The sequence below is a fragment of the Schistocerca gregaria genome, chromosome X (assembly GCF_023897955.1).
Source record: "Schistocerca gregaria isolate iqSchGreg1 chromosome X, iqSchGreg1.2, whole genome shotgun sequence".
Taxonomy (NCBI): domain Eukaryota; kingdom Metazoa; phylum Arthropoda; class Insecta; order Orthoptera; family Acrididae; genus Schistocerca; species Schistocerca gregaria.
This window is the reverse complement of record NC_064931.1, coordinates 54342477-54355257: the sequence shown is the minus strand read 5'-3', so window position 1 is coordinate 54355257 and position 12781 is coordinate 54342477. Positions and strand designations below refer to the sequence as shown.

General features: G+C 36.3%; 1 protein-coding gene across 13 annotated transcripts in view; it reads right to left on the bottom strand.

Annotated features, from left to right (window-relative positions):
* Positions 1-379: 379 nt before the first annotated feature.
* LOC126298875 (tetratricopeptide repeat protein 39B-like) overlaps positions 380-12781 on the bottom strand; it is a 335246-nt gene continuing 322844 nt past the window's right edge. For all 13 annotated transcript variants that reach the window (XM_049990399.1, XM_049990392.1, XM_049990398.1 and 10 more), the window contains 4 exons: positions 11002-11163; positions 10636-10865; positions 2624-2858; positions 380-2495 (listed from right to left, as the gene is read on the bottom strand). In XM_049990399.1, the coding sequence (XP_049846356.1) occupies positions 2375-2495; positions 2624-2858; positions 10636-10865; positions 11002-11163 (748 nt within the window). In that variant the 3' untranslated portion in view covers positions 380-2374. The remainder of the gene's footprint in view (positions 2496-2623; positions 2859-10635; positions 10866-11001; positions 11164-12781) is intronic.

The following is a 12781-nucleotide window of genomic DNA, read 5'->3' as shown; positions in this document are numbered from 1 at the left end:
GGTACAAAATTGCCCTGAAAACCATACAAGACATGTATTTATGAAGTCTGAGATGATTGATAGCTGGAATGCCAATGGGTTTCTTACACTGTATTAGCTGTGGTACTGTGTTGTCTTTACGATGTTTCCATATTTTTGCCCACTCCCTGTAGATCAGTACAACATGCAAGTAATTGTTTTAAACATAATTTTTGTCATTTTGCTTGAGATGATATCAGTGAATATTCAGATGCTTCTGATGTCTGGACAAGTTGCACAGTCTGACAGGTCATTTTGTTATTCTTCTTCACCAATAAATAAGTTGTGGTTTAAATCTTTTAAATTCCTCAGTTATATGCTTAGATAATTAAATAACTGAAATAAAACTGAGACTCACAGATTCTCTCACAGCAACAAAATATTTATTATGATGCTTTGTTCTGTGTCACTGAAGTACAATAAAAACAACAACATATAAATTCAATGTTAAATAAACAGTTAATGGTGAGAAACATTTATTTCTCACAATGTAAGAACAAAAATTCATATTACAGTTTTCTTTAATATACTATACACAAACAAATATAACAGAGACATTGACATACGCAACTGACATCAGGCATGTCCCTGAAGAAATACTGGTTCTTTTATCACAGGTATAATGTGATCTAGGCCATTGTTTTCTTTAGGAAATCTTTGTTCCTTCATCTTCATTTGTCATCTTAATGGAATTACTTATGGCATATGAAAATATCTTTTCATCTGTATAATGCATTATGGCAAGAAAAATTTCAAGTTGCATACTTATCTCACATACATCAATCAATCCTATTTCTAATCACACAATCCTTTTAACAAATTATTGTCAGCCAGATAATTGAATAAGCAACAGTTATTATTATGCAGAATATGTGGGAAATAGACTACAAAGTAAGAAATCAAGTCTGAGCATTAGCATCACACAAAGACAAGCACTGTGATCACATGAAGATGATTAATGTCCATCCACTTCTTGAGATTCATCTAACAGTTCTGTAAACTGAAAATAAATATAAGACTACTGACACAACTGCACCTAGGCAGTGCCCCTGACACACAAAAATTACAAATGAAATGCAGAAAGAGATAGAAAAACATAAATGTAATGACTTACACACAGTATATCAGATAACAAAAACAATAAAACACAAATTGAAACCACATACAGAGCACATAAAGATTGTGCTCATAGCAGAATATTCAGAATCATCTTCTGATTAAGTAGATTCATCCAATTGTGAGGAGAGTAACTATGCATCTTGGCAGTTCTTGGATAATGAGAGGTGTCTAAAAACATGTATGAGGTTAGATTGAAAAGAAGTTAAATAATGTCCACATATGTACTGCAACTCATCTTCAGCAGATGCATATCTACCTTGCTACATGAAAGCACTAAATGTATCTCGTATCCCCTGTTTTACCTGAACAAGACACAGCAACAACACTGGAACTCCGGACAAGTAAACTATTGAAGAGATATGGGAAAATTATTTGATTGTTGTGGAAAAATGGACCAAGCCACACAGAACATCCTTCAGGAATTAAAAAAATTGAAAGGTTAAGCAAACTACTGCTTAAAAGCAATGCTGAGTGAGTTATGGGGCACCTGACATAAGTAATGAGCATATCTGTATATTGTACAAGTATTTAAATAGCACACCATTTTTAACAGATGGATTCCCTGGTTATACAGATGGAATACAAATATTGAAATGAGTAAAAGTAACAGCCCACCATTTAAATGAAGGATTGTGTGGTAGATATGCACATCATGTAAGCTGTGTGTGTGTGTGTGTGTGTGTGTGTGTGTGTGTGTGTGTGTGTGTGTGAGAGAGAGAGAGAGAGAGAGAGAGAGAGAGAGCGGGGGGGGGGGGGGGGGGGGGGGGGTGGCTGTATGAAAAATATGGAAGTACAAACACACAATTTTCTGACTTCTCGATGTAAGACTGAAGTAGATCATTTGTTGTTTAATAATGTAACTAGATACTTCAACTTGTGTGAAGAGTAACTATTTCACTGCAAGATAAAATGGAAGAATGATCATGAAATATTTTGTCAAAAATATTAAAACTTCTAAAACATTAACAATATTTAAATAAACAAAAACATTCTTTAAAACAGTTTCTTCAAGACAATAAAGTGTTCAACAATTGGATCACAGCATTAAGCATGTAAAAAAAATTGGAATGTATATATCTTACCCAGTACAAAAACCAGTAATGACAAAATAGTTTTCATTTCTTTTGAGATCAAAAACCCCAGAGATTACATTTACTGAAGTTAGAAAGAAAATAGTGTTTTACTGGTTTGGTCAAGGTAATTGCACACATTTTTAGAAACATAAATTTGTCATCAACTACTGACTAGAAAGTTCTGAAGTAGTCTCATCTGATGATTTCCTCGTGTTCAACTCAGACTGGAAAGAATGTATCTTGAAATGAAGGCGTGACTCCAGAGAATACCCAGTATAGTTCTTCCTACAAACATTAGAAGTCATTACCAAGAGATTCGGCCACTCAGACTCACTTTTTGTGAGTAAAAAAGATATTCATACACTTTTACATTAACAACTTTTGAAATGCATCGGATATATTCTGTAACTTACTTTGCATCTTCCAATAATTGGGCTGCTCTAGAGAGATCATTTTGACTCCTGTATAGTAGTGCCAGTTCAACCATAGCATATGGTATAAGATAAAGATCTTCTTTTATTTTTTTCTCCAATGAAAGCACAATATTTAGGGATTCCTCTGCTTGAAGTGGGGTATTCATCAGTCGCAAACATGTTCCTTTCAACAATAAAACTAACGCTTTGTTGTCTGCATGATATTCGCCTTCTTCTGAAATTGAAAATGCCACAGCAGTTAGCATCAGTATTTGTTCAATAGAGGTATCAGTATAAACACTGAAATCAGCTGCACATGGTCGTCTTCATGAGCAACAAATAATACTCCACAAGAACAATAAATTCAACTTTGTTTAATCACAGAGTACATTCAATGCAACAAAAACTATTGTGTGATTGCATACTCTGTGTTTCATTACCTGTTCAGTTCTTATTTTTACCAATTGACTGTACATGGCATTTGCTAGCTGTGAACATTTAATGTGTCACATATTTTTATAAAAAGACAGGTAGTGCAGTATAATATCTATGTTATGGTGACATTTACTGTTTTGTAACATATCAAAGCATAATTACAGTGAATACAAAAATAGGATACAGGATTACATTCTAAAAATAAAAAATTCTTACAACCTTGTCACTTACAGAGTGAACATAAAATACTATTGACTGGAGGAGAGGAAGGGTGGTGTAGTAGCAGGAGAAGGAAAAGGGGAGAGGGAGGAGAGGTAGTTATTGCAAAAGTATGGCCTCAATTATTGATCATATTGTATACCAGCAAATGCAATTACTTGTACTGAATGTCAAAGGTGGCCTCACACTCAATCATACGAACATTGCCAAGAATGAAAGAATCTTGCATTGCCATTCTGGCTGAGATTCTGAGAGAATTTGTTTGGCATTATTTTCTTCTGAAATGTCAAGCATTTATCTTTAGTATGTACATTACAGTTATTAGTGAGTGTGCAGTGTAGTGTTGTACTTGTAATTTTACAGATTAGCATGGAATGGAAGAATGAGACAAGATTAAACCAACTGCTAACACAAACCCTATTCTTTGTGGATAGCAGTAAATGGTCCATCAAGCATAACACTCTCATCTGAATATGGCACACTGTCAATAATGTCATATGCTCTCACTACATAAAATAATCTGAGAGGTTTGGCACCTACACTAGGATTTTGGTACACAGCCTTCTGATCACAAACTTCACACCTTCATACTTAGTTAGGTTAAATATCAGTGACAAAATTTACTCCCCCACCAGCATTTGAACTGGCCACCTCTGATTCAAATTCTGTGGCAGTACAATGCATTAGTGACTACTGATGTGAACAATTTTACTTAAAACAGCAGGTATATGCTTATATTTTTATATCATGCTGAGCACCAACATACACTACAGGTTTTGCTCAATGTGACACACATCTTCATTCACTAAAATGTGGCCTATGGGTTATGACTAGGGCTCAGTGCAACAAAAAGTGTGCTTCTGCTTGTGAAATTGCATACGAAAATTATTGTGTTAGAAATTCTTCTTTTAGTGCATCTGGACTGGGTTATGACACCTGAATCATCGGCACAGAAAACTATTTTTCATGTGCCAGTGAAAGATGACAGCTTGTTTGCATATATCAGGAGCAGGATCAGATTCAAGATCAGATTCTGTGGAATACCAGTATTTATTTGTTCCTATTTAGCATTAAAACTGAGCTATCTATGAATAAAATATGTAGTGCAACAATTACTTTGAGTACTCTGACAGACATAAGTTCAATATTTTTCCAAGCAGATGCACAAATGAATGTGTGAGGATTTGCAGTCAGATGCCCTACACAGATCACAGAAGTACCTGTAGGTGAAAATCTGACATTTAAACATTTAATATGCATTGCCTGACACAAAAAGGAAATTCAGTCAATCGACAATCCCTTTTTATCATCCTTGAAGAACAAAGACTTTAAACAAAAACCCTAAATCTCATCAAATGCTTAACAAAACACCCAAAGTAAAATTAATGGGTGAAGTGTTAGAACCATTTCTGATCTAAACCAGTGTTCAGCAGGGTGGCAATGCATGTCCTCTTCTCTCCTCTCCCCTTTAATCAGGGTTTGAACAAAGTCATCCAAGAGCGGGAAAAGAAAAACTATTGGACCCCTGTATCACCTGGAAGATGTAAAAAAGACATTCAAATTTCTTTCCAATCTTTCACAGCTGATTTGGCAATATTAGCAGACTATGAGAAAACAGCAGTTACAGAGATAGAAACTCTCATGTAATGTGTTGGAGGAAAGAGTCTGCCTTGAAATAGCCTTCCAAAAAACCAAGTACATCTGCCTTCTCAAGACATTTCTACCATCATGGCACCAGTTTCAATATGGCCTGTTCATAGAGGTCCATTTGGTTGGAGTACAGCCATTTGCAGACTCTGGGTTTCACTTATGCATCTGTCACAAAGTTTTGGCCGGCCAGGAATTTCTTTATGGGACAATACTGATGAAAGTCCAACGGTTGCATGGTCTGGACCGTATGATGGATGCTGGAGCACCTCCCACCCAAATATGGTGATTTTCTCATGAGTAAGACCAGTAACAAGGGGCTACTATTGTCATGATGAAGTTTGACACAGTCAGAATTAATGTTGAGGCATTTGTCACAGAGGGCATGACGAAATTTAAACAAAGTTTTTATGTATGCTGCAGCATTCACAGTGGTCCCATGTTTAGCACAGTCCACCAATAACATGCTACGGTCACAGGTTCGAATCCTGCCTCGGGCATGGATGTGTGTGATGTCCTTAGGTTAGTTAGGTTTAAGTAGTTCTAAGTTCTAGGGGACTGATAACCACAGCAGTTGAGTCCCATAGTGCTCAGAGCCATTTGAACCATTTGAACCACCAATAACACACCATGTATATCCCAGAACACTGTCACAAGCACTTTCCTATCAGACTGAGTCATTTTGAATTTTTTTTTTCGTACTGCAGAATCAGCATATTTCCACTCCATAGAGGCCTGCTTGATTTTGGACGTGTAGCAGTAGGCCTGTGACTCATCACAAGTGGCGGTTCCTTCCAGAAAGTCATGCCCTTCTGTGACATAATGCTTTTCATCACTTGCTGGCCCTTATGGTTGCCTGTCAAGGTTTTAGGCACCAAGTGAGCACTAATTTTATGTAATTTCAATGTGACATGAACAATATCATACACGTGATAAGGTTTGCAGTTGCACACATCGGTCATTCAAAACTGCTGACATTCTGTGAGGTTGCAGCTGTTAACTGCTGCCCAGAGTGTGGCGAATCACAAAGGGTCACACAAACCTCTTGGAAGAATGTACACAACCTGGAGACATTGCTACAGTCCACACAGTCATCCCCATACCTGCCACGCATGTTCCTGTGAATTTCACTCAGTTTATGGCCTTTGGCGCACAAATGCTGAACAACACTTCATTTCTTTTCACAAGTCGATGACAGTAATATGCACTTCAAGTTTGTTTTTTGGTTCAGGTTTCTCTCGGTAGAGCAGCACGTGACAACAAAATACTATCTGTAGTGCAAACATGAAACTATCAAACAATATTGTCATGAAATTTCAACATTCTGGCTGCAATACAATTGGAAAAGCAAAATTCCTGTGCATCACTTTCCGATCTTCCCTCATATGTATAAAAAGCTACAAATACAAAATCTTATAGTGTTCAGAGGAGATTATATCTATATGAAACAAATACTAACAAAGAGAGAGAGTGGCTGGCCAGTACTTACCTCAGCTCAGTAGAGCCGATAGATACACAAAAAACAGAACCGAAAATTTACGTTCCTATCATTCACTTTAATAGCTGCCATCCATTCCACATCAAACGCTTCCCCTGGCCTGGTATAGGTTTATAGATGACATCTTTGTGGTCTGGACTCATGGTGAAGAAACACCCCTTAATTTCCTCCATAACCTCAACTCCTTTTCGAATCTGAATTTCACCTGGTCCTTCTCCAAAACCCAAGCCACCTTCCTGGATGTTGACCTTCATCTTGTTGAAGCTCACATCCACACCTCTGTCCATATCAAACCCATGAACAAAACAACAGTACCTTGATTTTGATAGCTGCCATCCATTCCACATCAAATGCCTCTCATCCCTGATGAAGGAACATTTGTTCTGAAACCTAGGAACGTAAATTTTCGGTTCTGTTTTTTGTGTATCTATTGGCTATACTGAGCTGAGGTAAGTACTGGCCAGCCCCTCTATCTCTTTTTAGTATTTGTTTCACATCTTTATATGAGATTTTCCATTAATCATTATATCTATATGATAGCTTTGATGCTAGTGATGTTCAGAGATGGCATTCAAACTGCTCTGTGAGGAATACTGTTTTAGAGACATTGCTGCCCATTTACATTAATGCACAATTGGCACCTGTATGCTAATGACTGTCTAGCACACTCAAAACAAGCAGGAGTTTCACAAATAATGGCTGCAGCTCTAGCCATATAGGTAACCAGTGCTTCCGGAGTATCTGGGTCTTGTAACCAAATGCTTCATCCCCCCCCCCCCCTCCCCAAATAAATAAATAAATAAATAAATCTATGAGGCAGTATGCAACTTCTGCAAAAACAATGTTCATCACAGAACAGTTTGTATGCCATCTCTGAGCATCACTAGCAACAAAATCTTCTTGGACTCTTAGCATGGGAATGGTGCTTTTGTGACATTTTTATTAGATAAAAAGGAGTGTGCACTGAGAAAACAGTAAAGGAAACCAAAGAAAAATTTTAAACAGGAGATAAAGTTCAGGGAAAATAAATAAAAAATTTGAGGTTTGCCAGTGACATTCTAATTCTGTCAGAGACAGCAAAGGACTTGGAAGAGCAGTTGATCAGAATGGCCAGTGTCTTGACAGGAGGAAATAAGATGATGATCAACAAAAGTCACACGAAGATAATGGAATGTAGTCCAGTTAAATCAGGTGATGCTGAGGGAATTAGATTAGGAAATGAGACACTTGTAGTAGTAGTAGTAGTAGTAGTAGTAGTAGTAGTAGTAGTTATTCAGGCAGCATAATAACTGATGATGACCATACTAGGGAGGATATAAAATGTAGACTTCCAATGGCAGGAAAGGATTTCTGAAGAAGAGAAATTTTTTTAAAATTGAATACAGATGTAAGTGTTAGGAAGACTTTTCGAAAAGTATTTGTATGAAGTGTATCCATGTACGGAAGTGAAACATGGATGATAAATAGTTAGGCAAGAAGAGAATAGAAGCTTTTGAAATGTGATGCAACAGAAGAATGCTGAAGATTAGATGGGTAGATCATGTGACTAATGAGGAGGTACTGAACAGAATTTGGGAGAAAAGAAATTTGTGGCAAAACCTGACAAGAAGAAGAGATTGGTTGATAGGACACATTCCGAGACATCAAGGGATAACCACTTTAGTACTGGATACTGGAGGGAAGTGTTGGGGGGGGGGGGGGGGGGTTGCAAATCAAATCACAGAGGAAGACCAAGAGATGATACAGTAAGCAGATTCAGATACATGTAGGCTGCAGAAGTTATTCAGAGATGATGAGGCTTCCACAGCATGGATAGCTGCACCAAACCAGTCTTCTCATTGAAGGCCACAAAAACTACACCTACAACAAAGAGAGAGTTTCTTTTTGTCTCCTCTAAAGCTCTAAAATATTGTATAAATAGTCCTTTTTGCACCCTATACATCTTTGATACATAATAACATATATAAATAGCCATTCTTAATTTACAGTAGTATAGTCACTCCAGTCCTCATGGTCCCTTTCAAATGAAGCTGTTGTTGCTCCCCTATTTCACCAGTGGCTGAAATTATTGTTGCTTTTGCAGCTGGCTGCCTCTGTTAATATTCCAAGTTTCAAAATGGACTGTTCCATAATGAAGGTGAATTCAACCTAATTTCAGTTTCACACAAATAACAATGCTGGTCAGTTCCCAAAACCTTATTGACAAACTGTTCTGAAATAAGAATCAGAAATTGGTTCTGTGAAATTTAAAATCAATGAATGCGGATGCTGTGAAAGGACATAGTTCAGTTAGTTCCAGTATGACAATTGACTTTGGCACTTTTGATGAGAAATGGCACATACAAACACTGAGTAGGGAATAGTTTCCACAAATACAAAGCACATATGTGTAACCTTCTTGTCCAGTGATCTTTTTTATTTCAAAGTCCAAGAATACTATAATGACCGAATAATGAAATAGTTCCTGTTGAGGATAAACATTTGTGAGCAGATACAATGGTGTGCTGGACTGGGATTTGAGTCTACGTCTGTACCTTTTGTGAGCAAAATACTACCCAGTGTACTTCCAAGCATGCCAGCTCAAAGATTCAACACTTGATTATCTAGTTCCATAATTTCCAAGCTTCACACAGAATTTCCTGCTCGGCTAACAGAATAGTTCCTCCCAAAGAAAAGATACTGACAAGAGTCTAGAGGAATATACACATTCCCATCTCTGTAATCCAAAACACATCCAGAATGAGAAACTTGAGAGAAATTTAAACAACAGAAGGAATATTAGAGATTAATATGGTTCAAATGGCTCTGAGCACTATGGGACTTAACATCTATGGTCATCAGTCCCCTAGAACTTAGAACTACTTAAACCTGACTAACCTAAGGACATCACACACATCCATGCCCGAGGCAGGATTCGAACATGCGACCGTAGCGGTCACGCGGTTGCAGACTGAAGCGCCTAGAACCATACGGCCACACCGGCAAGCTAGGGATTGATTATAATGTCATCAAGGATGGTGCACAAGTTCAGACTGGATAAGGATGGGGCAGGAAACTATGACTATGACTAAGAGTATGACTATTTCAAAAGGAACATCTGGCACCCATCTTATGTGATTTAATAATAAATAATTTAAATTTATAGAAACAAATGGAAATGGCAAACAGCTCCTCCTGAAAAACAATCCCGTGCCATGACTGCCATCTCACTGTGTTACAAAACCTGCCAACAGACCTGCTCAGTGTATAAAAAAACAGACTTAAAGAATTAATCTTGCTGAAAATGAATCTTTCATTCTGCAGCAGAATGTGCACCATTTTGAAACTTCCTTGTAAATTAAAATTTAATGCTGGACCAGGATGCAATACCAAACATCTTATTTTTCATTAAGAATGATCTTACTGACTGTATCCAAGCACAATCCATAACCTGTCATTACAGATTTACTTCTGCCAGTATACAGCAGCTATTTCCCAAAGACTAGCTTGCTGAAAAACCTTATAAAACATAAGTAGCTTAAATCACTAACTATGCAACAGAAATTATAGTATAAAAATTAAATAATTTATTGCAAAATGTCCGTCTTTATACATGTCACTATGGTAACATTTCTTCAGATAGAACATTTGGGATAAATGTAGTTGTGAGTCTTCTAATGTATGCAACTAGTAAACATGAAAACAGTCAAAAGGATATGCAAGGTGACAAAATTGTGAATGACATGAGTGGGAAGTACTTCAATAATTCACTTATTTTGTTTTGCTGCATGCCTTATTCTAATACCTGGCCAACAGATCTTTGTATCTTAAAATTATAAATAAATGTGGACCTAGCATTTACATACTAAAGCCATAAGATGCATTTGTAGAAATAAGGTTTAGATTTTGAATAATTTTAGGAAGACTTTATAAAATTTTTGAACATGATACATACTGTTACAATTTTAATGGTTTGCCATTCTCAAGCATATATACTGAATGTCATGGCACACATTACCAACACTACAGGAGGACAGCAGAAACAATAATTATCAATGAAAGAAAATACACATTTTGATTAAAGGTGCAGGAACTGGAAGGAAAATAAACACATATTCAATGAAGGTTTGTAACTGCTAGTATGAGGAAGCTGTAAGCAATGGTATCTAAATCTGATAACTTTCCAGAAAAAAGGAAAGGTCACATAAAATTTTAACAAATGTTATTAACTTACCACGCGTTGATTCCAACTTTCTGAGTACTTTATCAACTCGTTTATACACTGAATCTAACATTTCCCATTTTTTCCCAATTTGTTTGAACAGGTTCCACACATACATTAGTTCATAACCTGGAAGAACCAAGCTTTTCCCTTGAGAAAAATAGCGTTCCGACTTTTTGACTGCAAACTTCTCCATTGGCAATGATTTTCCAGCTATCCTCTGCTTCCATTGAGGTGCATGCCTTTATTACAAATATAAAATGGCAGGTAGTGCTTTAGTTTATCAAATTTTATGGCTATTCTGTAGCTTTTCCAATTATCATCTTTCAAATACAAGCACTATGAGTTAGAAATAGAAGGCACCATTGACATTCTTACCTCATAAGATATTCAATTTCAGTCTGTTCATCATCAGTGAGGTCATCACCTAGCATACACAACATTGCAGCTTTTTGATAAGCATAAATAGTTTTTGACCATCTACTTTCTTCAAACAATCGTCCAGCAAATTCGCTAGCTTCATGCCAGTTCTGTTTAACACTTAAAAAAAATAAAAACACTGGTCATATATTTGAAAACTGAGAGGTTGTTAAAAATGTTGTGTTATCTAAATGAGGATTACATATGAAATACATATATTAGTGTCTATCCTAATCTTGATCTCAAAAGTCTCACTTTTTGTACATACTAAAAAAACAATAAAAGTTTGTAAATGTAAGTTTGGGGTGTAAATTTCTATCATACACTGAAACTTTTAGCACAGCAAACAGGGAAATTTCTGTTTCATTATCTCTCTTTCCAGCATAACTAATTTGAGCTTTTCCCCTTATGTTCTGTAAATATGATTTAAGGTACCTATTTACAGAATGTGGTCTAAATTTTAATTGTATTGGTAAAGCAAATTTTCCCAAGTCCTACTTTGATTGTGTATAGCCGTATGCTGGACAAATATTGTGAAACGGTTTCTCTTGTTTAATAAATTTACCAAATATGAAAAGTGCTTCACTTTGCCATAGAATATTTATGTCCAGGCTTCTGAGTGATAGTGGCAGTTTTTTTCCATTGGGGTGAAGATAGTGGCATGGTATAATGAAAACTAATCATTTACTTCAATGATTATGTAAAATACACAGTAGAGGTATGAAGACTTGTGGAGCAGGATAGGAAGATCACTGCCCTTCAGGCTAAATTACACAAGGCAACCAAACACCTGAACATGTTATGGAGGAAGTTGTGTAAAGAAAGGTGTGAAATGGTAATGGGAAATTGAGAAAATAAGCAAACAATTTTTCAGTTTTGACAGAAATGTCAAAAATAAATTTGAACTCCTGCTTCAATTTGGAAAGGATGAGCCTGAGTCCAATAGTGTGGACAGGATACAAAAAAAAACTTCAGTATAGATTTGAAAAGGAAGACTATAGGAAAGTCAATAAAGAGAAGAAGTTTTTTTCTTGAAAGATCTCAAGTTGTACGTGTACAGCAACTATTTCAGAATGAACTATGCTCCAGATACCAGGATATAACTTTTTACAACCTATTGCCAGTGTGGGTCAGGTGAAAGAGCATATACAGTCATCAGGTAACGATTTAATGAAGAAAGAAACTATGATTGTAGTGGATGGGTTGGGCAACAGTACTGACATTGATCCTATACATTCTATAAGGTGTGATCTGGTAAACATTGTGTAAGCAGTCAGCTATTCTTATTGCATTAGAGTATTCAAGGACTGGAGAATAGATATAACTAACTACTTACAGTAAAACCCCATATTAAAGAATCCGATTTTAAGGAAATCCCGCTTTTAAGGAATACTTTTGTTGGTCCCAGCAATAACGCCATAAAAACAGTGTTCCTTAAATTCGGTTTTAACAAATCGTGCTTTCTTTTAAATCCCACTTTTAAGGAATAAGTATGTTACAATTCACAAATTAAAATACGGTCTGCAGCTGCACTTCTTGTTTTTGGACATTAAATTGTAACTTTAGGCTTTGATCATTTGCATTCTTAAAATCGATGTCCGCGTTCGCATTTGCATTCGGATATTGGTCTCGTATCGATAGTTGTGAAGTTATCGAGATTAGTGAATGTTAAACTTCTTCCACACTACCGCGCTCCAGCTGTGGAATAATAAAAAATAAGGAGACTTTATTAAATTTA